The 27,434-nt window shown below is 36.7% G+C and overlaps 2 protein-coding genes across 2 annotated transcripts in view; one reads left to right on the top strand and one right to left on the bottom strand.

Annotated features, from left to right (window-relative positions):
• Window positions 1–525: 525 nt before the first annotated feature.
• On the top strand, window positions 526–13,693 carry LOC128025472 (phosphoglucomutase-1-like). Its single transcript, XM_052611874.1, has 11 exons — window positions 526–896; window positions 1,914–2,076; window positions 4,874–5,020; window positions 5,124–5,249; window positions 6,501–6,691; window positions 6,781–6,935; window positions 7,026–7,141; window positions 10,281–10,416; window positions 10,507–10,690; window positions 12,623–12,757; window positions 13,581–13,693. Exons 1-11 carry the CDS (start codon window positions 639–641, stop codon window positions 13,668–13,670), a joined length of 1,701 nt encoding a protein of 566 aa, XP_052467834.1. The 5' UTR covers window positions 526–638; the 3' UTR covers window positions 13,671–13,693.
• Window positions 13,694–15,356: 1,663 nt separating this feature from the next.
• LOC128025461 (tyrosine-protein kinase JAK1-like) overlaps window positions 15,357–27,434 on the bottom strand; it is a 28,222-nt gene continuing 16,144 nt past the window's right edge. The window contains 12 exon segments of the mRNA XM_052611866.1: window positions 15,357–18,396; window positions 18,497–18,607; window positions 18,709–18,826; window positions 20,049–20,221; window positions 21,852–21,976; window positions 22,140–22,323; window positions 22,976–23,067; window positions 24,546–24,687; window positions 24,817–24,968; window positions 25,883–26,018; window positions 27,030–27,157; window positions 27,282–27,369. Of these exon segments, the coding sequence (XP_052467826.1) occupies window positions 18,289–18,396; window positions 18,497–18,607; window positions 18,709–18,826; window positions 20,049–20,221; window positions 21,852–21,976; window positions 22,140–22,323; window positions 22,976–23,067; window positions 24,546–24,687; window positions 24,817–24,968; window positions 25,883–26,018; window positions 27,030–27,157; window positions 27,282–27,369 (1,557 nt within the window). The 3' untranslated portion in view covers window positions 15,357–18,288.

Raw genomic sequence — 27,434 nt, 5'->3', positions numbered from 1 at the left:
CCCAACTGACCTGGTCTTGTTGCGGTAAGAACTTACCCTGGGTCTTTTTTTATTCAGTTCATTCTGGAGCCAGATAAACCACCTGTCATGAACAACACATCAACACAGAAATTTCATCCTTAAGGATTTTAGAGGTGCAGCAGTCAAAACCCAAACCCCCTAACTGTCCCTAAACGCCATCCAAGCTCTATGGCACATTTTTTATTAGCCCCTTGGATCTTGAATAATCCTGGGAGATTTAGCATATGCCAAAACAACTCATGTTGCGTTTACAGGCAGATCATCCCGGGCTCATTCACTCAGCATCAGCTCTATTTAGCTTCTGAGTAAATGCTGAGTAAATGCCGCACATGAACGAGGCCTCGCTGGCCATCTTATGCATCTGCTTCAACAGGCCTCTGGAGGCAAACTTGTCTGACAGTGATCCCCATGCACATGTGTGAGAAGCCGTGTTCAGTTACCAAGTTTATTTTTAGCTCATTAATGGCCTCAATCCAACTCTGGGGAATGCCATAAGGGCACAAGGCTTTTCCTCCTTCGTCTCCCGTCCCAGTCACTCTCTCTTTCTCTCTCTCTCTCTCTTTCCTCTGAGAGGAGCTAACAGCTTCTCCTTCATTCTTCCTCAACGGATTGGAGCAATGAACGATAGTCCCTTGCAAGTGCTAACTTTGCCTACTTCTCCGTACCCCGACCAGAGGCCTGGAACCAACGGCCTGAAGAAGAAGACCAATGTTTTCCAGTCTAAAAAAAACTACCTGCACAACTTTATTCAATGCATCTTCTCCTCCATCGACCTGCGGGACAGGCAGGGCTCCACCGTGGTGGTGGGTGGAGATGGACGCTACTTCAATTCGACTGCCATTCGGGTCATAGTGCAGATGGCTGCTGCTAACGGGGTCAGTTGTGATTCTTACAGAATGATTTCCTATGATGGACCACTACACTGAAAAAAAAATGGTGTAGAAACTATTTGCATTTAGAAATGAGTACATTTCACAAAATAATTACAATTGGTAACACAATTGGTAAATTAAATTTGAAATTTTGAAGTAGAAAGAATACAGACACCTGTCATTCAAATGCATCATTACACCTGCACTGTATCTTTTGTGGTAAACTGTACTGTATAATCTTATATTTTGATGCCAAGAAATAGGGAAGAAGCTCTAACCACTTTGCAGTTCTGAATATGCAACAAATCATATTTATTCTTGACACAGTTGTTAGAAACATATGTTTGGGGCACATTACAAGCAATTGGTGAGACAGTCTATAATAGATTTCTACTTTTGCCAATTAGATCTGGCGCAGGCAGAAGGAACATGTTGAGTGAAGTTACTATTGTTGATCTGGTGAAGACTAATGCTGCTCTGCCCTTTTTAGAGCAGATACATGAGTTGTGCTCAGCTTTGGCCGAAATTCAGGTATTAATTGCTATCGAAAATCTAGATATACCTTGTGTTTTTAAAGAAAGAGTTCATTATGACATTCTATAATTTTCAGCTGAAATGTATGGAATTGCTTAATTTCTATAGTCCACTTTATGCATTATACTAGCTTTGCAAATATGTCAACTAACTCAGTAATTGAAACAATATGTTGAAGTCACATCAGTGTATTAGTAGACTGTTTGGTTAGGGTTAAGATTACTAGAATAAGTTGGCATGTATTTGCAGAGTAACTTATAGTTAGTAGACTGTGTGTTAGGGAACCATCAAAATAAAGTATTAGCAGATATTAAGCAGACAATATACTAATACTCGAATGACTGATAGCTGGCATACAATGGGTGCAAAGTTACAGCAGAGTCAGCAGAATGTCTAAAGTGGACTATAAAACTCTTTTCAGTCTTTCCCAAGTGCATTATAAACATTATGATGACGTTACATATGATGTTTTATTGAATTTGTTAGGTGGGTCGTGTTGTGATCGGTCAGAATGGCATCATGTCGACGCCGGCTGTGTCGTGTGTGATCAGGAAGATTAAAGCCATCGGCGGCATCATTCTTACAGCCAGTCACAGCCCTGGAGGACCTGACGGAGACTTTGGCATCAAATTCAATTCTGCCAATGGAGGTAAAATGCCTTACATGTGATTATGAAGATGATGGAAAATTGTCTTTGTAATATTTCACCCAAAAATCAATGAAAGAAATCAAATATGTACAGTATTGTTCAAAATAATAGCAGTACAATGTGACTAACCAGAATAATCAAGGTTTTTCATATATTTTTTTATTGCTACGTGGCAAACAAGTTACCAGTAGGTTCAGTAGATTGTCAGAAAACAAATGAGACCCAGCATTCATGATATGCACGCTCTTAAGGCTGTGCAATTGGGCAATTAGTTGAATTAGTTGAAAGGGGTGTGTTCAAAAAAATAGCAGTGTGGCATTCAATCACTGAGGTCATCAATTTTGTGAAGAAACAGGTGTGAATCAGGTGGCCCCTATTTAAGGATGAAGCCAACACTTGTTGAACATGCATTTGAAAGCTGAGGAAAATGGGTCGTTCAAGACATTGTTCAGAAGAACAGCGTACTTTGATTAAAAAGTTGATTAGAGAGGGGAAAACCTATAAAGAGGTGCAAAAAATGATAGGCTGTTCAGCTAAAATGATCTCCAATGCCTTAAAATGGAGAGCAAAACCAGAGAGACGTGGAATAAAACGGAAGACAACCATCAAAATGGATAGAAGAATAACCAGAATGGCAAAGGCTCAGCCAATGATCACCTCCAGGATGATCAAAGACAGTCTGGAGTTACCTGTAAGTACTGTGACAGTTAGAAGACGTCTGTGTAAAGCTAATCTATTTTCAAGAATCCCCCGCAAAGTCCCTCTGTTAAAAAAAAGGCATGTGCAGAAGAGGTTACAATTTGCCAAAGAACACATCAACTGGCCTAAAGAGAAATGGAGGAACATTTTGTGGACTGATGAGAGTAAAATTGTTCTTTTTGGGTCCAAGGGCCACAGGCAGTTTGTGATACGACCCCCAAACTCTGAATTCAAGCCACAGTACACAGTGAAGACAGTGAAGCATGGAGGTGCAAGCATCATGATATGGGCATGTTTCTCCTACTATGGTGTTGGGCCTATTTATCGCATACCAGGGATCATGGATCAGTTTGCATATGTTAAAATACTTGAAGAGGTCATGTTGCCCTATGCTGAAGAGGACATGCCCTTGAAATGGTTGTTTCAACAAGACAATGACCCAAAACACACTAGTAAACGGGCAAAGTCTTGGTTCCAAACCAACAAAATTAATGTTATGGAGTGGCCAGCCCAATCTCCAGACCTTAATCCAATTGAGAACTTGTGGGGTGATATCAAAAATGCTGTTTCTGAAGCAAAACCAAGAAATGTGAATGAATTGTGGAATGTTGTTAAAGAATCATGGAGTGGAATAACAGCTGAGAGGTGCCACAAGTTGGTTGACTCCATGCCACACAGATGTCAAGCAGTTTTAAAAAACTGTGGTCATACAACTAAATATTAGTTTAGTGATTCACAGGATTGCTAAATCCCAGAAAAAAAAATGTTTGTACAAAGTAGTTTTGAGTTTGTACAGTCAAAGGTAGACACTGCTATTTTTTTGAACACACCCCTTTCAACTAATTGCCCAATTGCACAGCCTTAAGAGCGTGCATATCATGAATGCTGGGTCTTGTTTGTTTTCTGACAATCTACTGAACCTACTGGTAACTTGTTTGCCACGTAGCAATAAAAAATATACTAAAAACCTTGATTATTCTGGTTAGTCACATTGTACTGCTATTATTTTGAACAATACTGTATATAAAATGAAGCATATGTTAAGATCATAAAGAGTTATGTCCCAGTGACTTTGTGTTCATGGCAGTTTAGCAGTTTATATTACTATTCTATTATACTATATGGCATTTTACTTTAGCGTTGATTTGTATATATCTCTGTATGGTTTGATTTTCATTAGATTCTCATTACTGAAATAGTACATTTACTACTGTACATGCATTTTTAACCAAAAGTGAGATAATGTTATTACGGCATTAAAAAGCTCACATTAATTTAATTTTAAATGATATTGATTTAATAGAAATTTTTAACCATGGCATATTTTACTATCTTTATAATATATTTACTAATATATATATATATATATATATATATATATATATATATATATATATATATATATATATATATATATATATATATATATATATATTTATATACAGACAGACAGACATTATCATTCAGAAGTTTGGAGTAAGTTTTTTTAAAAGAAATTGATTTTATTTTTTACATACTTTTATTCAGCAAGAATTGAATCAATGTAATACACTGATTTCAAATAAATGTTTTCAACATTGATAATAAGAATGATTTTAAATCGCCAAATCAATATATTACAATGATTTCTGAAGGATCATGTGATACTGAAGATGAGTAAGGATGCTGAAAATTCAGCTTTGACATCATAAAAATAGAAAATAGTCATGATAAATTATATATATATTTTTTATTATTATAGTGTGCATTTGTGTGTGTGTGTGTGTAAATACAATACACATAATTATAAAATAAAATAAATACATACAATGTTTGGTTTTACTGTAATAAAAATATGTAATGAAATGTGCTAAATTTACATGAAGGCACTATGCGAAAAAGAAATAAATAATAATAAATAGTTAAGTCATAATAAACATAAATGTAATGATGTAAGCTTCATTTTCTTCAAGCAAGTTATTTATTTATTTTATTTATTTTATTTTGTGGTCAAATTTAAACCCTCTTGTCAGATCAGATAAGATAAGGTAGACCCAGTCTTACAACATCTGCTTTATTGATACTTTTCATTTGAGTTATTGATGATTCCTCCATACAGGTCCAGCACCAGAGGCTGTCACAAATAAAATCTTCCAACTGAGCAGAACCATAGAGGAGTTTGCCATCTGTCCTGAACTCAGAGTCGATCTGGGGACTATCGGCAAGCAGTCCTTCGACCTGGAGAACAAATTTAAACCTTTTACAGGTGAAAACATTTGCAACGTCTGAGCTGTGATTCAAAAGAATGGCATCTTTTAATGTGAAATGAATCGAATGGATGCATGTCCTGTCGATGTTCTGTCATGCAGTGGAAATTGTGGATCCAGTTGAATCCTATGCCAACTCACTGAGGAATATCTTCGATTTCGCTGTTCTAAAGGAGCTTCTGTCAGGAGACAACCACATACAAATCCGTTTAGATGCCATGCATGGAGGTGAGGAACCATATTTCTGTTCACTGATGTAGAAGCAGACTGATATAGCCATTGAGTTACCACCATAGCTAACGCTTCATCAAGTCCATTTCCCACATTTTGCAAAGAGCATTTAGAGCAGCAGCTGCATCTACTTAATGGAATAAGATGCTTCCATGTGTGCCAGTTGGACGGGGATGAGTTTAGGCTTGTGTTGCTGCCCTCTTCTGTGTGAGATTGAGTTTCCATAGATGTGCAGTGATCTTAATGATTAAGATGAGCTATCTGACACAACACTAAAACCAAGCACGGCTCTCAGCTTTCAAGGAGTAACACCATCCCACATTGATGAGCCCCTTGAAATGAAAGGAATCTTCTGCATTCATGCATGTTATTTGAGCTGTGAAGTTGACTAGTTGGATCAACTGCTGTGCTTAAAAATGTAGGTTGTGGGTAGAGTTTGCTTCTTTGAAAGTATGCTTGCACTAATAAAAAAGATTTAGGTTTACATGCATTGCATGGTTGTTAATTGTATAGTTAATTTAAAAAAAATTAATTCGCTCATCATTTATCTTCTTTTTTTTTAATCTCTCTCTCTTTTTTTCTCTCACTCTCTCTCCAATTAAATGTTTAAAATGTTTACAAATGGATACAACTTTGCACAGGCTTAATGAATGATTTAGCATTTTAGTACTTTAAAATATTACATGCTGCAAAATGCACTAATGTTTATGGCAAACTAAAATATAATTTTAATGTAATTTCTGTTTAAACTTGTATGGCGTGTATTTAAAAATATTATTATAATTACTAATATAAGTACTATTCATATTTTATTACATTAAATATGAAACTTATTTTTAATGATGAAGTAGAAATGTAGTTTGTTTAAAAATATTAACTTGAAATGCATTTTATTAGTATAGTTTTATAGTTAAAAAAATATTATAAAGTAAAAAATAAAGTAATTTACATGTAATCTGTTTGTTCAATCAGTATGTCTGTTGGGGCAGTGTGAACATGACAGTTGTTTTTCATAAAATTTGTCTTCGCCAATAGCCTCATAGTTAATGCATCGACATATAGTGCAACTTCACTCAGTAATTTCCTTTCATCTCTCTACTGTCTCCTATCTGAATAAAAAGCATATCTAAATTCTTCAGCTTCTTTGTTGGTGTCTGTCTCAACCGCTAGCTGTCAATATCACATACTGCACTTTTAAAAGCACTGACTCTTTGACCTCTTGTTGTTAAACCTGCATTGGTTGTACAGTGACTGGGCCGTATGTGAAGAAGATCCTGTGTGAGGAGCTGGGCTCCCCTGCAAATTCAGCCATTAACTGCGTACCTCTGGAGAACTTCGGAGGCTGCCACCCAGAACCCAGCTTGATCCATGCCTCTGACCTCGTTGAGACGATGAAGAGCGGACAGTATGACTTCGGTGCTGCTTTTGATGGTGACGGTGTAGGTGTTGATACATTACGAGTAGAAGTGCTCAAGTGACACTCAGCATAACATTTTCTTGACCCTGGCCTCACTCTCTCTCTTTCTAGGACCGTAATATGATCCTCGGGAAGCACGGATTCTTTGTAAACCCCTCCGACTCCGTTGCCGTCCTCGCTGCAAACATCTTCTGCATTCCTTACTTCCAGCACACAGGAGTAAGAGGCTTTGCTAGGAGTATGCCCACCAGTGCAGCTCTGGACATGTGAATATTTCTTCTCAATGTTTCAGACTATTAAAGATGTACACTAAACAGGACCAGCTGCGTTTCCACTCACTCTTCTGTTTTATTCAGGGTGGCCAAAGCCACCAAGATCCAGCTATATGAGACCCCGACCGGATGGCGTTTTTTTGGGAGCTTGATGGATGCAGGTCGTCTCTCATTGTGTGGGGAGGAAAGTTTTGGCACAGGTAATGAATGTACGACTCATGTTACCATACATCCTCTTGTTCATCGGAAATACATCGGGATTGCTACAATGTCCAGTGCTGTGTCCGAAACTGCTCCCTATCCACTATATAGTGCACTATATGGGGTGTCAGCCATTTTGTAGTGCTGTCCAAATTCTGAGTGAACTACTTAATTCCCTACATTTGTCCACTACTTTTTACCCACAATTCATTCTGATTTCGAGTGTACAACCGATGTACACTCGCTGAAGCACTATTTCCCACAATCCAATTTGGAGTAGCGTCGAGCTGGAAGCGAGAGCGGGAGCGAGCGAGTTTGAATGAGCGATGAAGTTTACATCTTTATTATTTCTGTTTTAACATTTTTCCTACATTATTTATATTAAAATATGTTATGTAGGCAATAACTCAGTTTAATATTTAACTAATTTACTGAGGTGGCATCGTTGTTAACTTACAAAAATGATGATAATTTGGTGGATAATTTACATTTTTTTCGTTAATAACAGGTAGTGTATTCTGATGTAAAATTAACGGTCGCCTGAGGACCAGGCGGCAAGGAAGTCGACCGGAAGTTGAAGTCAGCTGGGTGCCGCCATCTTGTAGCAGAACTTCACTTGCGTTAGCATTCCCATTGACTCCCATTCATTTTGGCGTCACTTTGACAGTGAATAACTTTACATCTGAGGCGTTTAAAGACTCTGTTTGTCCATTATTTATTTCTAAAGATACACGACAATGTATAAATGGCTCCATTACCTTCTATGTTACATTATGGCCCCGTAGAAACAGTTTTTGTAAAAATAGGCTAACGATTGCATCATAACCACTCGACTCTCTGTCGCATTACCGTACAGACAGGAGGAGAAGCTCGCAGGCAATTAACTTAATATGGCGTACTGGCATTACATTTTAAAATACTATACAAAATAATTAATAAGAATACTTACTCCTGCTCACTCACGACAAAGAACTCCCCGCTCAAGCTCGCCGTCTCTGCAAGATTAACGATGGCAGTTTGCACGCACAGCTACTAGAAGATTTACATCTGGCAGACAGGTTGTTGACGTCGTCAAGCTTCGTTTGAGTCTGCGCGTCAGAAACGGAAGTGATAAAAAACGCTAAAAATGGGCTTCACTTGTCTCAGTTGAGTTCCAATGGGGTCACCGTGTCCATTTCTTTTACTGTCTATGCTGAGGACGCTCTGAGGAAGTGTCAAGATACTAAAAATAATAAATACATAATTATGAACGTGTTTATTTTTGTTCTCAGTACTTATTTCAATATCATTTAATGGTTATGAACATAAAAAAAAAAAAAAAATTATATACCATCGATGAAACCACACAGCTGACGCGGAGGTATGTATAACTGCAATATAAAGTAATTTTGAGTATTATTGCTATTAGTATTATTTTCTAAAATTAGGTACATGTAATATAAAAGTACATATGGCAATTTTTTTGCAACAGCTCCAAGTCTCACACGCAGTGTAGGCTATACGTCACTGTCCGAATCCGTTCCCTTATTTATTTGTTCACTCCTTCCTGATATAGTGAACTCAACTTCCATACACTATATAGGGACTAGTGAATGAGTGAATGAGTGAGCGATTTCAGACACAGCACAGGTTTTGGCTTCCGTCCTGTTTTCCTATTGTTTTCCTACTTGCTGAAGGTAATGGCTGAAAAGTAGTTTGACGAATATGTGCAGGCATTGTACATAACCTACCAGTTGTGTGTTAAGTTCTTCTTACTTGGAGAAAAATTGTAAGAAATTAAGGTTTATTTTAAGAAATGTTCACTGACAGGTTCTTTGGTGACAAAAACGTGGTTCTTCAGTGTGGCTGCTGAGAAGAACCCCTAACAATGTTTTGGACTGTATAAGGCTAATTTAATTAGGTAGCATAAGTAGAATTTTCACATTATAGCTTGATTAAAAATGACACAAGAAAAATAGTCTGCTCAGTTTCTATTTACCTGGGTTTTTCTTTTGTTTTCTTTCTTTTCTTATAATCTCATTCTCGTCACTAACACCATTGCCTCTATGGTAAAAATAAATAAATAAAAAATATTCAAGGTTTTGTTGGAAATAACAGAGGGACAGTTTAAAATTGTGTTAAAATTATAAAATTAAACAAAAATCAATAATAACCATTTACATTTTGACTAATTTCTTATGGAACTTATACTTTAAAAATGTTATGTTTCATATACGCAGTTCTGGGTAGTAACTGATTACATGCAACCTGAATTACATAATCACATTTAAAAAAGTGAAGTACTTGTAATTAGATTTTTAAATACTCGTAATCAGACAACAGTTACTTTTTTATTTATTAAACATTTTTGATAATTTAATTTAATTCATTCTCTGCTTAGATTTTAGTTCTAAAATATTATATATCAATATATCATATTTATATGATGGAATTTGGTATTTTAAGACTGTAAGTCTAGATCTAAGACGAGGATAAAACACTAAATTCTACACTGCATTTTGAGCATCCAATGTGTTAATGTGATTTTCATTCAACAAAATATTTATTATTTTTAATCCTTGAAACATAAAAGTGACCATAGTTGAGGAAGCACCCACAACATCTCCTAAGGTTTTTTTCTCCATTCTGTCACCGATGGAGTTTCGGTTGCTTGCCACTGTCGCCTCTGGCTTGCTTAGTTGGGGTCACTTCATCTACAGCGATATCATTGACTTGATTGCAAATAAATGCACAGACACTATTTAACTGAACAGAGATGACATCACTGAATTCAATGATGAACTGCCTTTAACTATCATTTTACATTATTGAGACACTGTTTTCCAAATGAATGTTGTTCAGTGCTTTGACGCAATGTATTTTGTTTAAAGCGCTAAATAAATAAAGGTGATTGATTGATTGATTGATTGACAACAGATTTAGCATGATACACTCTTAAAAAATAAAGGCATTGATGGTTCCATTGAGAACCTTTAACATCCATGGAACCCTTCTATATTGGATAACAGGTTCTTATTAATAGAATAAGTTCTTTGCACTAAGGTTTCAAAAGAATAACCACTTTTGGATCCCTAAAGAACCTTTTAGAGAACAGCCAAAACATTTTTTTTTTTTTTTCATTTGTTATTTTCTCCATAGGTTCAGATTATATACGGGAGAAAGATGGGCTGTGGGCAGTGCTAGCATGGCTGTCCATCCTAGCAGTGAGGAGGCAAAGTGTAGAAGACATTATGACAGACCACTGGAGGACCTATGGGAGGAACTACTACACCAGGTGCACTCTCCGTAAAAAGATGCCTTCTACAGTACATATGCAGTCCAAGCAGATATTTGTTCGTAAATTGGTGACATTTCTTCGTGACAGATTTGACTATGAGGAAGTGGATTTAGATGCGGCTGTGGAGATGATGCTGGATCTGGAGCTGATGTTTTCAGACAGGGCATTCATTGGGCAAGTGTTTACTATGGGGGAGAAGAAATACCAAGTGGAGGCGGCAGACAGTTTTGAGTACAGTGACCCTTTGGATGGAACCATTTCAAGAAATCAGGTAATATAGTGGATTCGCTTAGTTGCGCAGGCATTTGTCACATGCATACTGTTATTACTCTAATAAATTGTATACAAATTCTACATTAAAGGGTTAGTTCAACCAAAAAGTACAATTAGCCCATGAATTATCCACCTTGAAGTCATCCTAGGTGTATATGACTTTTTCTTTCACATGAATCCCGTCAGTTATTTAAAAAAATGTCTTTGATCTTTCATGCCATTTGATGCCATTTAGCAGCTGTTGCACGTCATCAGTTCATGATAAATAAATAATAAAATGCAATAAAAAAAAGGCTTTCTGTAGCGAATCGATGCATTTTTCTAAGAAAAATATCCATCTTCAAAACATAATCACTTTAATTTAGCTCACTTCTGAGCAGCGCTTGCACAAAGCCGACCTCATACATCATCAGCCCGGAACTTTAAAGGGGGGGTGAAATGCTCGTTTTCACTCAATATCCTGTTAATCTTGAGTACCTATAGAGTAGTACTGCTTCCTTCATATCTCCAAAAAGTCTTTCGTTTTATTATATTTCTAAGAGAAAGATAGTCTGTGCCGATTTTTTTCGGAAAAACACGAGCGGCTGGAGGCGTGACGTGTGGGCGGAGCTAAAGAATCACGAGCGCCAGTAGGCTTTTGCGTTGAGAGCGTTTGGAAGCTGTGACATTACCTTGAGGAAAAAAACATCATCCAAAACAAACCATGGCTAACAGTCAGATTCAGTCGTATATTTATGATCCAGAATCAGATCCCGAGGCTGAAACTGAACAGGAGCAGCAGCAGCAACGACTACAGCAGGACGTCTCTATGTGGTATATATTGAAATTGTATATATTTGCTTAGCGGTTTTGGCAAATGACTTAAGTTCCACTTTATGTCGTCTTTTTTTTTTCTTTGAAGGTGTACAAGGTTTACTTGATGTGCTTATGCGCCGATAGCTAAGTTAACAACACAGAGATATTTGAAGCAGTTTTACTCACCGCCTGCGGTTCCAACACACGATCGTGACCCTTTTTCGTTGGGATTGCATCATCCTTAAGAAATAAACGATGTGCAAATCCGGCGTCAAACTGGGCCTTGTTTGTAAAACAAGCATCTTCGAAATGCAGGGAACAAACAAAAACACTTGCACAACTCCGTTGATGCTCTGTAAAAATAAACTTCATCCACTGGTCCCTTAATGCTGTTTTTTTTTTTTTTTTTTTTTGGTAATCTGTGCAGGGTTGTCTTGCCCTGGCAACCAAAAACACACTCCTTTTGTGACATTTCGCGACGCTCTCGCTCTGATCAGTGAAGTCTGTTGTGCTCTCAGTGCTCTGCTATACGGGAGCGCGCGCTCTTCCGGCAGAAGTGCCCTTAGGACCCATATAAGGAAATTCCGCTCCATCTAACGTCACACAGAGCCATACTCGAAAAAAACTTTCCGAAACTTGTGACAAACCGGAAGGAGTATTTTTGGAACAGAAATACTCCTTCAAACGTACAACTTAATTTTTGAAACTTTGTCCATGTTTAGCATGGGAATCCAACTCTTTAACAGTGTAAAAAACTCAGTATGCATGAAATAGCATTTTAAATTGAAAGTGATAAAGTGATTATTACATTTTGTACATTCTTTTACAAAAATGCATCAATTCACTACAGGAGGCCTTTTTTCACCCCCCGTAGCATCTGAGACACTTTCTTTTTAATGGATGAGCTTTTTATTAAACTTCTCATGGACCAATGGAGTGCAACACCTGCTGAGTGCCATTAAACAGCTCGAAAGATCAAAGACAATTTTTTTTTAATAACTCCAACTGAATTCGTCTGAAAGAAGAAAGTCATATACACCTAGGATGACTTCAGGGTGAGTGATTTATGGCTTAATTTTCATTTTTGGGATGAACTGACCCTTTAACATTAAGAACATGTAAACATTCCCTCTAGGGTTTGCGGATCATTTTTAAAGGAGGTTCTCGCATCATCTTTCGTCTCAGTGGTACTGATAGTTTCGGAGCTACAGTTCGTCTGTATATTGACAGTTATGAGAGAGAAATAAACAAGCTCTTTCAGGACCCACAGGTAAATGATGACTTATTTCATATGGAACTTATACTTCTAAAATTAATGTTTCATACACAATGCTGGATAGTAACTGATCTGGATTTCATAATCAAATTCATAATCAGACTACAGTTACTTTTTTTTTTACTGATAACATATTATTTTGATAACAAATTATTCACACATTAGCAAATAAATTATTCCGAATTTTCTTTTTCAGAACTTTTACTTTTAAGAAGTGTTTTAAAAATTTCAACACTGCATCAACCACTGATGAACACATTACTTTTTATTTGAACTATAAATCAGTGGGGTTTTTAACCATGTTTTACTATGTCTTAAGAAGGCTTTATTAAAATGCACAAATTCACGTTCTCATTTACATGTAATGCAGGGATTGCCAAACTCTTTTGTCAGCTAATAAATGACTTGAAGTACTCCCTGAGATTTTAAGGTAGTTAAGTAATTAGTGCATTTGCATGTTCACTGTTCTCTTATGTTAGTTAATGGTCACATGACATGCAAGTAGACAAATAAATATTTGTTGTTGTTATTTATATGTTACTATCTGTGACAATTAATTATTAGATTAACATTTAAACCCATCTAAAATCAAGAACCCCCTGCAGTTCCATAACAAAACCCAGTTTGTGTGTAATGTAGTAGATTACGCTACCAGCTACAATTTTTGTAATGTAAATTTCAGAATCAGTAACAGACAACCCAGCACAGTTCATATGTACACCAGAGTCACATATGTAGGTCTTACCCACGCATCTATAAAACAAGCAAAAATGTTAAGAGTAATAGGCTTTTTGTTTTGATTTGTTTTCTGCCACAGGTGGCGCTGGCGGAGCTCGTCACCATTGCCCTGCAGCTTTCACAGATACATGAAAGAACCGGGCGAAGAGGCCCTACTGTTATTACATGAATATATTAAATCTCAAATTTACATTTTCTTTTTCTTTTTTTATATATATATTGCTTTCAGCGAAAAGTAGAATTGCAGCATTTTCTCGCATCATCAGAAAAAAACCTCTAGCTGTCACCATTGCTTAGCTTATGAATATTAATTATGTCACCTGACGCTCCAGGAAGGTTACCGAGCAATGTGTCCAGGACTCAATTAATATTCATAAGCCAAGCACTGACAAAAGTTGTATTCGTGAATGCGCTACCCAACCTCCATCCGCAGCACTCATAAACAAACTCCGATTATACCTTGGCTGAAATGAGATGCAGCTGGTAAATACTGATACCAGATACAAGTTAAAGGGTTAGTTCACCCAAGAATCACCCTCGAAGCTTCCTAGGCATATGTGACTTTCAGAATAATCCAACCGAAGTTATATAAAAAATTGCCTTTCAGTGGGGGGTAAGCAGGTGTTTGTTGTCAACAGTTCAGAACACGTGAAATAAAGTGCGTGCATCTGTAATAAAACGTCCCTCACATAGCTCTGGGGGGGTGAATAAAGGCCCCTGTAGCGAATCCATGCATTTTTGTAAGATAAATATACAGATTTCAAACACAATAAAAACTTTTTTCTCTCACTTCTGCTGACTGTGGGGAACCGCAAGTCCTGCAGGCAGATGTCGTAGTTCATCAGTGCCACGTGGTTAGTGACGAGCGCAAAATAAAACGCTGGTCACAAATTAGAAGCACAAAATGAAGATTTGTAAAGAAAAAGGAAAAAAATGGAAAACCAAGAGGAGTTTTTCCTTTGCTAAAGTAAGGAAAATATGTTTCCTTTGCTCCTACATTTCCCAAATGCATGCATGCTTGATGCATACGTCTTCCATCTTCCACCTGCACGTCTTCAGATTACGCATGGATTCGCTACAGGGGGATGTTTCATTACAGATGCAGGCGCTTTATTTCACGTCTTCTGAACAGTTGACAACAAACACCCACTTACCCCATTGAAAGGACTGGAAGAGCAAGGACAATTTTTAATATAACTTTGACTGGATTATTCTGAAAGAAGAATGTCACATTCACCTAGGATGCTTCGAGGGTGAGTAGAATATGGACTAATTTTCATTCTTGGGTGAACTAACCCTTTAAGTACAGTTTTGGTTTATGCAGTAGATTCAGTAAATTCTGACTAAATATTTTCTCGGTTATTCTGAGAAGAGAGAGTGTTATATATTCCTAATACAGGAATTTTGACAACAGCTGGTATATTTCATGTTTTAATTTTTTTCCCTAAATAACCTAAACTGCAAAATGTACCTTTAAATGTAAATAACATTCAAATAATGCAACCTAAAATCTTCCTATAAGTCTTTAAACCTGTGTAGATAAAATTAAATAAACTCTGGTTATTGCAGTACTACCAAAAGTCTGAACTTCTAAAGTACATTTTTCTATTATTATTTGTATAACATATATATATATATATATATATATATATATATATATATATATATATATATATAATTATTATTTTTTTTATTGCAATCAAGCCTCTTCCATGATCAGCAAAATTCTCAATCAAATCTTAACAGGTTACAGGTCACATGCACATACATAGTAGTATGACGTAGTGGCCTCTATATTCACTCTATAGTTCACACTCTTGCCTACTGCTGAATAAATCAAAAGAGCATCAGCAAATCTATTGTTAGAGCTTTATTTGCAATCCTTGCTACAGGCAAACCATTTGCTTTACCAACATTCTGCATGACACGTGTTGATCTCTTCAAGATGTTAGTTCTGAAATACAATCTGATGTGATCTGCCAAAATTCACTGATATTCCTCATTTCAGCTTCAGATGAATTCATCAGCTATACAAAGTCAAATGGCATAAGACAGATGATCTTATTCAAGCACAGTGCAACATGTGAGTTGCTGTTATACATTTCCTCTCATTACATACAAGCTTGAGTAAAAATCTTACATCAACTGAATATAACATCCAGTAAGACTATTTAAAAAAAGAATAAAATGAAATGACAATATTTATCCACCCTGCATTTTAATAGATCTATCTACCTACCTACCTATCGATCGATCTACCTACCTACCTATCTATCCATCCATCCATCCATCCATCCATCCAAGTCTGTAATAAGGTGCTTTTCCACCATCAGGCTGAACCATCCTCATCGCTTAACCATTCCATTGGACATGATTTCCACAGTGGATCTGATAACAGAGCTCATAATACAAATGTGTCAGTTGATACCTTGGTAATGCAAGTGTTTACATACAGTATATATGAGATATAATTAGTGTCTGCGTTATTAAGGATGACCAGATGTTTCTGTTTGCTCCACTCATATAGCATATAGAGAGAAACTACTGGCTAGACAACAAACAACTGACAAATCCTGAGTGGAGACACCACTACACATTTTCTGCCTGCATGGTTTCGGGCCTTGAACGGTTTTTAATGATGCCGTGCCGAACAGAGCTGAAGTGGAAATATAATTTCTTACTGTTCTTAAAACCATTCAGCCCAACAGTGGAAAAGCTGCTATATATTTTCCAGTAAAATGCAACAAATACTACAGGTGTAATGGTACACAGAAGTCACGGTTCGGTACATACCTCAGATTCTGAGTCAAGGTTCGATCAAGGGGAAATTCATACATGTAACATGAGCAATTATTTTTGATTTGAATTAGATTGTATAATTTCAAGCAAAAACAGAATGGTCTAACTTTAGATTTTTGAAATGAGACAGACTGAATTAAAATGCTAATTTATTCTCTGACAGCAGGTGGCGCCTGTGGAACAGCAGCAATATAGAGTTTCCTTTGTTACCTGCACTTATAAACACTACTTTAATATGTATTATATGGAGGTAAGAGGAAAAGAAAATGCCATCAAAACATTTCTGTACACGGTCAGTTCCTCCCAGAGATACATTCATATAAACCCATTCATACATTCATATAAATAAGACTGTAGGGTGTCCCATTTGTCATTTTAGCTTTCAGAAGGGTCTCTATGCGCCCTGGATGCCCCACTGCTGCCGAGCCCACACTGAGGCAAGCTCAGCAGCAGACTTCTATCCGACAGTCAAAGCAGCATTACATCACGAAAGTGTGAACTCAGAGGAAGACTGCATGGGTTTAGGGTGGGATTTGGGACAGGGCCTATGACTGACTGTATTTGTCGTCTGACTGCATGAACTGAACCGTGACATCAGTGCCGTTACCGTTCTGGACAAATACATGGACCGTTACACTCCTATCAAATATATCTCCTGTGATATTAAGGCACGTCTGCATTTTTTCTGTAATTGAAACAATACATGTATTTTTTTACATTATGGGCCATATTTACTAATCAATTAAGCAAATTAGCATTAAATCGCAATCCAAAAGCGATCTAAAAGCGCCAAAAGGAATGTTAAGCTCTGTGAATGATCTACTGACGATGAGAAAATGAAAGAACACACAACCAGATCATTTTCATAATGACCAATGCAATCTACCAAGAGCAGAGCAAATTAGCAACTATAGTGTTATGTCAAGCGCAAAATGGGTTAAGACATGCTTTTTTTTTAGCTTTAGATAATGCCACAATACCACAATAGAAATAATTCCAGATAACTGGCTAGCTCAAACCTTATTACAAATGTATATCCAAATAAAGTCAGCTGCAAAAATAGGCTTGTTTTAGATGCATCAGCACTGTGCAGACCGACTGGTGCGTGACATCAAAGTACAGCGCAAGTGATTTTGAAGCTTAGAGAGTTAACTGCACTCTAATCACACCTGCCGTATTTTGATGTCATACGCTGATTCGTTCCGCGCAGTGCTGATGAATTTCGAACAAGCCTAATGACTGCACCCATGCCTTTTCATGACAGCCGTTTTTAATGCTTTAACAGGGTTTGCACTGGTGTAAGCTGTAAGTAAATCTTGCCGTAAATTTGATATAGCTTCAGCGTTTTTTTTTTTTTTTTTATGAACCTTTTTAATACTTGATACTTGTTGAGTGCTAAGCAATATGTTAAAGGGTTAGTTCACCCAAAAATGAAAATTAGGATGCATTTTACTAACCCCCGATGCTAAGCAATATGTTAAAGGGTTAGTTCACCCAAAAATGAAAATTAGGATGCATTTTACTAACCCCCGAGGCATCCTAGGTGTATATGACTTTCTTCTTTATTTTTTCATGAGACTCACCGGCGCATGTGCAAAGCTGACCTTATGCGTAATTCCCCTGGAACTGCGTCCATTTACAATATGTTTTAAATATGGATATTTTTCATACAAAAATGCATGACTGCAATGAGAGAGCTTGAAAGATCAAGTACAACATAACTCAGACTGCATTCGAAAAAGAAAGTCATATACACCTCAGAGCATGCCTCAGAGCAGGGGGGGGGGGGGGGGGGGGGGGGAGAGTAAAACACAGCCTAATTAAAAATTTTGATTGAACTAACCCTTTACGTGTTTTTGGAGGTAGATGATTAAATGGCAAAGATTTAAAGAGAAAGTAATGTGCATAATGTTTCTAAGTATAATAAACAAGACACATACAAATAAAAAATGCATCTGAATTCTGTAGGTGGATCGGATGAATGGAAGCTAGATGTTTTCTCTAGTGACGAAAAACTCAAACTCTTCGATTAGGCTCTTGAAGTCCACTCTGTTTTCTGGGGCTTGACTCCAGCACCTGCGTATCTGAGTGTACACCTGCAGCCACAGACACACATCTCTTGAAGAAACTGCCCATGATATAATATGATTTACAATCATATCAGGGAAACTGCTTCTCCAAGGTCAAATATCTCACCATTTCAGGGCATGTATCTGGACGTGGCATCCTCCAGCCTTTCTCAAGAGCATCTACCAGCCTGGCCATGGTCATCTGCCCATGAGACCGGCCAATCGATTTCAGGAATACCTACCAGAGAAACACATCAGAACAGGAATTAGCAAATGAGTCACTGTGATTATAATACCCTATGTATTCAAATAAGTTATTGTGAGCTTTGTAATGCTCACCTGTGGAGGGCTGTTCTCACGGTCACAGTAGGACATGATTTCATAAAGAGTGACCCCAAATGACCAAACATCAGATGCCTTATAGAACTTCCGATTAATGAGACATTCTGGAGCATACCTACACAGACAGATGACAAAGACATGACCCGTGTTCAGCAGGACCTTCAGTGGACGTCTATGCAAATATACAGTAAAACTTTGGACATACAAACATAAAAAAAAACCTTGCTGAACACATGCTTTTTTTTAAAACAATTAGTGAATTGTAGTGTCTTCAGTATAACAACAACACAAACTAAAATAAAGATCAATGTAACAATTGAAAACTTTGTGGTCGGTAAGAGTTTAAAATAAGTTTTCTATTTCCCTCTATTTATTTCCGTGATGTAAAGCTGATTTTTCATTCTCCACTTATTTTGATGCCCAAGAAGCATTTCTTATTACCAGTTTTATAAACACTGCTTAATATTTCTGTGGAAAACCATGTTACATTATTAAATGAACTGCATTTAATTTATTATTTATGATTTTTTTGAACTGCGTTTATAGAAATCTTTTGTTAAATTATAAGTGTCTTTAGTGTTACTTTGAATCAATTTAATACATCCTCTCTGAATAAAAATATTACCTACAAAATTGATCTTACTGACCCCAAAGTGTAGAAATGTTCTTTATAAATACATACATACATACATACATACATATATATATATATATATATATATATATATATATATATATATATATATATGTGTGTGTGTGTGTGTGTAATTTTAAAAAAGTACTATATTTTTCACAGTTATGGTTTGTTAGTTCTGGTTTAGAGTTTGTTTTTATTCTGTTTCTCTGTTCTTTTCAGGTCTGAGGTTCTTCGTTAATCTCCTAGTCTGTTAATTAGCTCAGATCTCCTCCGTTCTCTCCCTGTTTGTTTCTATGACTGGATTTAAAGAGGTTCCTCAGTTCAGGTGTGTTTTAGTTAGGTTCCCCCTTTGTTTGTCCTGTCTATTTAAGCCCCATGGTTCTTTCAGTTTATTGTCAGTTGTACGTTGCGTTATGTTCGTTGTTTCTTCCCTGTTCTGTAGTTTTATGTTAGCTTCTGAATAAAGTCTGCTGCTCATGGATCCGGTTTCCTTTCTGCTGCAGCCAATGCCGACAATATTCATAAGACAAAATATGTTGCATTTTCAAGGTCAGCATGGTGTTTGAATTAAAAGGGAGAAGGTAATTTTTTCTTTTACAGAAACATTAAACACATTTAAAAGCAATACATATTAAAACTGTGCTTTACATAGTGATTAAAGTATTCAAAGATACATAAGCAGGAATGAGTTTTTCTTTACCAGTACACAGGACTGTCCTGTTCTTCAGTCACTTTGTAATAGTCCTTATCATCTTTGATGCTCTTAGTCAGACCAAAGTCCCCGATCTTCACAAGGGATTCATTCTCCACTAAGATGTTTCTTGCTGCCAGATCCCTGTGGATGTAGTTCTGAGATCCCAGGTACTCCATACCCTGACAAATACAAGATTTCTATTAAAAGATGGCAGTTATTCACAGTGATCGCTACTGTTGTGTAGCCTAAAAAAAAAAAAATATTTGGACACTTAAAGGAAAACTCCACCGTTTTTTGAAATAGGGCTTATTCACATTATTTCCTACATTTAGATAGGTGGGCAAATGCATTTTTGTGTCAGTGCATGCATTGTTTCAGTTTGACTGGGTCGGCGTTAGCTTAGCTTAGCACAATGAATGGAATCCTTTGTTGCCAGCTAGCATGGCCTGAGTAAAAGTGATCAAAAAAATAAAAAAAACCCACCTAATTACTTCTTGTGGCCTGCGTATTCACAGCGAGTACAAATAGCGATCCAGATTAACACTAGGCGATTTCCTAGGCAGATATTGACTTGGGACTATATTATGGGGAAGCACAGGCGAAGCACTGCTGCTTAGGCGAAGCACTGCTACTTCGGCGCAGAGATATCACGCAACACATGAAATCCCACGACTTCCGTCAACATACCGGCGTGAATAGTAGCAGCCTGGCTATTTTCCTTACAGTACACGAATGGCGATGAACATGGCTGATTTTGAGAGAGACGAAGAGGGTGACTTCTCAGACAGTCAAGAACCAGAACCATACCTATTTGAACCAGAGTTTACAGAAGACGAGCTGCGTGCTTTGGAAATAGAACGACAGGAGGAGGAGGTTGCGTTCGCTCAACAGCCTGAGGACGTGAGGATGAGAGCCAACATGAACTGGTGGTGTGAATGTGGGGGAATATGCCAATCTATGCCGACGGAAATAGAGTGTCTGTGCTGTAGAGAGTGGGACATGTTTTTGCCATTGATGACCAGGCTCAACACGTCAGATCAAGATGAGCTTGCCCGAAGTCGTGTCACATCTACAGAGGATTTCACGGCGCTGATCCATTCTGCAGTACTCGATTTTTTTTTCCGGTGTGACAAAGTGAACTGGAAAAAACGCCCCACGCCGAATGGACCAAATGGACAGCTGTCCACAGAGTAAGTGATTATTTTAATCATGACGCATGTATAGATCGACCCATATTATACCTGTATTCACATAGAGTTGATGTTTTCATGTGTTGCGTGATATCTCTGCGCCGAAGTAGCAGTGCTTCGCCTAAGCAGCAGTGCTTCGCCTGTGCTTCCCCATAATATAGTCCCAAGTCAATATCTGCCTAGGAAATCGCCTAGTGTTAATCTGGATCGCTATTTGTACTCGTTGTGAATACGCAGGCCACAAGAAGTAATTAGGTGGTTTTTTTTTTATTTTTTGATCACTTTTACTCAGGCCATGCTAGCTGGCAACAAAGGATTCCATTCATTGTGCTAAGCTAAGCTAACGCCGACCCGGTCAAACTAAAACAATGCATGCACTGACACAAAAATGCATTTGCCCACCTATCTAAATGTAGGAAATAATGTGAATAAGCCCTATTTCAAAAAACGGTGGAGTTTTCCTTTAAGTCACAAATAAAAATATCTGTAAGTAACGGCATTGGATACAAAATATTGAAAATTGGCATGTGAAAGCTTAAGTATATATATTTTTTTTAATAATCGAAAACAGCTCATGGGAAAAGCTATCTATAGGCATCTGTTGTATTGGCTATATTACCTGACATATCTGAAGAGCATAAAGCAGCAGTCTCTTCTGATCGATGTTGGATTTGTTACGGGGCAAGTAGTCTTTCAGACTGCCAGCAGGCAAATACTCCATAACGAGTTTGATGTTTGCTCCTCCTGAGTGATACATTCACCCCAAGCAATAAAACAGTAGGTATATATAAACTGGGTGTATATTTGTTTAGTAACTGAGGTATACAGTCATAGAGATTAGAAACCAGTGTGAATACTTTGTGTAAACAGGGCTTTGTTTGTGTATGTAGGTGTGCTCATGACTTGCCTTCATCACTGCAGATGCCTTTGTATTTGACAATGTTTTCATGGTAGAGGTTTCTGATGGTGCTGATTTCTTTCCTCAGGTTGCTGCTCTCATTTTCTGTTTTCAGAGATTTGACGGCCACCAGTTCACCTGTCTGATCTCCCTTAGGATCGTACAGACACAGTTCCACCATCCCAAAGTTACCCTGGACAAGATTGATAAAAAAAACAATACAAACAGTTAATGAATCAAGGACACGTTAATCCAAGGGGATTATGGGATTTAGGTGGGATCCGATTGTGAACGAATCGAGTAAGAGATTGGTTTAACTTGGTCCCGATTTCCAGAATCACTAATTCTACTGGAATTTTTACTATATTCTAGGGGTGTAACGGTACACGTATTCATACAGAACATTTTCAGTATGGGCCTTTCGGTTCGGTACGCTTGTGTATCGAACAAATGCACGAGCGGAACTTCAAACTGCTCAATCAGTGTTTCAACTGCCAAAAGACGGCAATAAAACTGATTTTCATTTACCTCAGGTGTAATTCATTTACATCAGCGTCCACAGCTCATTAGTATATATATATATATATATATATATATAAACTAATACAAATGGCAAATGGATATTAAAGAAAATAAAAATGTAAAATAGCTAAAAATAAAAATTTCTAAATAAGAATGAATACTATAATATTATATAAATAATACTAGAATTACACTGATTGGAAACTAAAATATATGTTCTATGAATTCTATAAAAACATTTCGAAATAAAGTATCGAGTAGGAATCATGTACATGCTCCTTTATTTGACTTGAATTAAACATAAACCTCGAAAAGTCCAGTACCTCTCCAAGTTTTCGTATTTTCTTGAGGAACCTGCTCTTGAAATCTGTAGGATCAGTCTCCTGTGGAGGAATTGTGTCTGTAAGGTGAAGGTCTGTAGATAAAAAATACAATTAATTACGTAATGTACTGTATACAAATACTACCATGAAGTATACTTCAAATTGTATTTTATGATTTAAATTTACTTTTGCAGTGGTTAAATAAATGTTCACCAATATCTTCAAAAGATTTTTTAACTTTGGCACACTTTTTCTCTATATAGAGATGATGCATTAAGGAAATATTGCAAAATTTGGTGTGGAAACGTTTTAATCTTGAAGTGTTATAATAAACCCTGTGTTTGTGGCCTGCTCACCCTGTACATGGGAAGTGCTTTTACAGACCGTTTCCAAACAAAAACAGTGCAGAGTTCAAACAGACTATAGAAATTAATGGACATAGCCTACATGAAACCGTTTTCGTAGCATTTGAATTTTGTGGTGTATGCAATCTCATGCAGAATACAGCGCACTGAAGTGAGCAAGTTTTTTCTTATTAATAATGCGGACCAATTGAACCATTTAATAATGACTTTGCTCTGAGACCCTCACTGTTTTTACAACTCGTGCATGCCCAGCTTCAAAAAACACAATGCATGTCTTAAATAGCGAACTTAATTAAAAGTGAAATGTAAGGTGAAGTGACATACATCCAAGTATGGTGACCATACTCAGAATGAATGCTCTGCATTTAACCCATACAAAGTGCACACACACACCGTGAACACACACTCGGAGCAGTGGGCATCCATTGTATGCTGTGGCGCCCGGGAAGCAGTTGGGGGTTCAGTGTCTTACTCAGGGGCACCTCAGTCGTGGTATTGCCGGCCCGAGACTAGAACCTACAACCTTTGGGTTAGGAGTCAAACTCTCTAACCACTAAGCTATGACTTCCAAAGGCAGTGCTGGGATTGGAATCCAGGATATCCTATTTACTAGAAAGTAGCTTTAACCAAATAAGCCACAGTGACAACATGCTGTAATACGGAATTTACACTAAAGACATTGCAATTCATAATTTATGTTGGTAGGCCATATCGTGCATCCCTTAACTGAACTGTGTGAGTGTGTTTGCTATTGAAACGCAAATTTAGCTGCAGCAAGTGACTCTGTTTGACCCACCTTGTTCCATTCTGCGACCCACAGTTTGAAAACCCCTGCTCTAGTGGACACTATGGGGAATGCCTCAGAGTGATCAGTGTCTGAAGCCGTGATTCAAACATGACGAAAAGGTTGAGAAAGGGGGCCTTCTATACCAGTGGTTACACTTTTAGTGATGTCACAGACTGTCGTCGGCCAGCTTCACTGTCGCTTTGGAATCACTGCTTCAGACACCGCTGAGGCGTTCCCCATAGTGTCCACTAGAGGACACAGTGTCTCGTTCCCCTTCTTGAGGAACCAGGGTTACATGCATAACCCGAGATGCTTTTTGACATACTTGATGTCAAAAAGTTTATTTATTTTTTACAAAATCTATGCATAAAGAAGAGGTAAGACTATTAGCGATAGTATGATATTACGTGATAGATACCCTTCTCGTCCAGCTCTCTCACTATGGCTCTGAAGAACGGCCTCTTCTTTGGGTCATAGTTCATGCACTGTGAGATCAGATCAGCCAGTTTACTGATGCTGGGAGTTACCAGAGTACCGAACACCTCGTAGAATCGCTCTTTCTGTTTATGTACACAGAAATAATGTGACAAATGACAGAAAGTCAGAAACAAAGGACAGTAATTACAATAAAAAACGACAGCTGCTTTGGTTAAGTATAAATGTAGAGATGCATCAGAAGAGTCGAGCACCTCTAAGAGTTTCTTTTCACGCAGGGGCACCTCTCCATTGTAGCAGATCTCCCATAGTGTGGTCCCGAACCCCCACTTGTCTGCTGCAATGCTTAGTGCTTTGGGGTTTTTAACACACTCCGGGGCGATCCAGGGGATCCTATCAATACACTCTAAGCACACAAACAATCAGTGTTAGTAGTGCAAAATGGATCGAAAATGTAATTTAATAAAGTCAAAATCCATTATACTGATTATTATTTAACCCTCAAAATCCATTTGGGTCTGTTTTGATCTGGAAGAGAGAGATAAATAAAAAATAATAAAAAATTACACTTTTTCAGATTCTTTAAGAGATATAGTCATTTAAATAAAATGTTACAAATGTTTGGACTACCGCTAGGTGTCTAAAATACTTTCAGTAAAATGATTTATGAAGTTATGTTGGTGTCAAAAAACTTGATATAAAATATATTTAACCTTTTCCCATGTCTTACACAATTTTGGGACTAAACTTTGTTGAGCATATGAAAATGTACGGCTATTGCCAAACCATTGCAGCCTGAAAAATTTCTATCAAAATGAAATTTATTTTAAATTAATTTTGTGTTTGAAAACATTTTAGAGTAATATTTGTTGTTCTGACGTTGTCTTCTTCAAAATAAATACCGTATATAAGTTTTATAAATAATTTTGAGCAATCATGAGATATAATTCAAAGAAATGTATTAAAATTACATTCATTCCTATTGGGTTAATACTGGTAATTAACAGTACAATTTCATACAATGATTTCTCATGAATATTGAGTAAAAAATATTGAATAGTTTTAATTCCACTATATTTTATAGTATCAGTCATAGTTCTTTCATGTGTAAATTTATATTTGAAGTTTTATGAAATCTCCAATCTCCGGGTCCAAATGGACCTGAAATGTGACAATAGCATACGGATTTATATTGCATTTTGAGGGTTAAATAATTTGACTAAGAATCTGTTAATACAGTACATTCGATTAAATGTTAAATAGATGTTATTAAATAGTCATTGCACACTTTTTGGATGAATGTGTATGAGCGTGAGTTACCTGCTTGGTTAAGCACAGAGATTGACAGTCCAGGATCACTCAGTTTAATGAAAGGACCACCTTGTCCTTTCAGACCATCGAGCTTCAACAGGACATTTTTAGCACAGACATACCCATGAACAAGCTTCTTATCTTCCTGAAAGAGAGAAAAAAAGACAAGTCCTATTTTTCTGTCTCAAACATCCCATTACAGAGTTCTGAATCATGTATTTTCTTCTTTTCTGACTGTTAAAGATGAGTGATGAGTAAAGCAGAATATACAAATTATCTCCTGGAAAATTGATAATTAGTAGTTGTCACATGTCATTGTTGTGATATATGAATAACATGAATAATTATATTAAAAAAAAAAAAATTGGTCTGAATCTATTATTCAGTAATTTAAAAAATACATTAAAATGCAATTTATACAAGGATTTGAATACATTTGTTCTATGATGAACAGGTTTCTGAATTAATATTCTAATAAATTAATTTTGACACTTTTTGCTGACCTTTAATTAAAATATCTAGGTTGTTTAACTGTCCAGTGTCTTTAAAAGGCTGAAATTCAGTTAGGCATAATCTTGCAATATGGTTTCTTTATTTAAAAAATACTAACAATACATAATAATACTAATAATACTGATAATAATAATTAAAATTGTTATTAAAACTGTCAATAAAGCTTTACCAGAAAAATGTTTGACACTTCTTAAAATATTTAAGATGCTAAATATTTGTACACCTTAAATGTTAAACTAAAACTGAAAAAAATAATAAAATAATAAATGAAAGTTAAACAGAAATATTCATTAAAAACGAATACAAATGACAAAAATCACACACAAAATACTACAACTAAAAAAAACAAAGAACTAAAAATATAAATATAAAAGCTAATTCAAAATATTAATAAATACAACAATATTATTATTAAATAATACTAAAATAACACTAATTCAGACCAAAAATGTGTTCTTAAAACTCTATGAATGTTTAAGATGCCTGCACCTTAAATAGTATTTAATGTGCAAACATCCTGTGAAATGTTACATTTTAATGTAAACATTTTAAAGTCATTAGAACACTGACCCATAAGTCTCTTATATTTTACACAATGTAAAAAAGGTTGAAACAAAATCAAGATCAAACTCAAATATTGTACCAAATAACTGAGGACACTGGAAAGCTGCTCCGCCACTTGGAACTTCCAGGAGGGCGTGAGTTCAGAGCGATGATTTCTCATGAACAGATCCAGAGGGCCGTGCTGAACAAACTCCTCCACCATAATGACTGAACGAACAACAACAACGAGACATGAGATCATCTGCAGTCTCAGGTCCACTATTCATTTAACTTTACTTCCTTTACTTTTAAGTACTGTTGCATTTTTATCTGGTGGAGCGGGTACACTTACCGTCCATGATGTGCATACATATGCCATACATCAGAACCATATGTTTATGAGATATCTGCTGCATTACACTGACGGTGTCCAGGAAGGCCTAAGAACAGTAGAGCAGGATTTGTGAAAGCAATTACCAGTAGAATATTTATGTGTCATAAGATA

Source organism: Carassius gibelio, chromosome A2 (assembly GCF_023724105.1).
Source record: "Carassius gibelio isolate Cgi1373 ecotype wild population from Czech Republic chromosome A2, carGib1.2-hapl.c, whole genome shotgun sequence".
Taxonomy (NCBI): Eukaryota; Metazoa; Chordata; class Actinopteri; order Cypriniformes; family Cyprinidae; genus Carassius; species Carassius gibelio.
The sequence above is the reverse complement of the archived record's forward strand: the minus strand, read 5'-3'. Positions and strand labels throughout refer to the sequence as shown.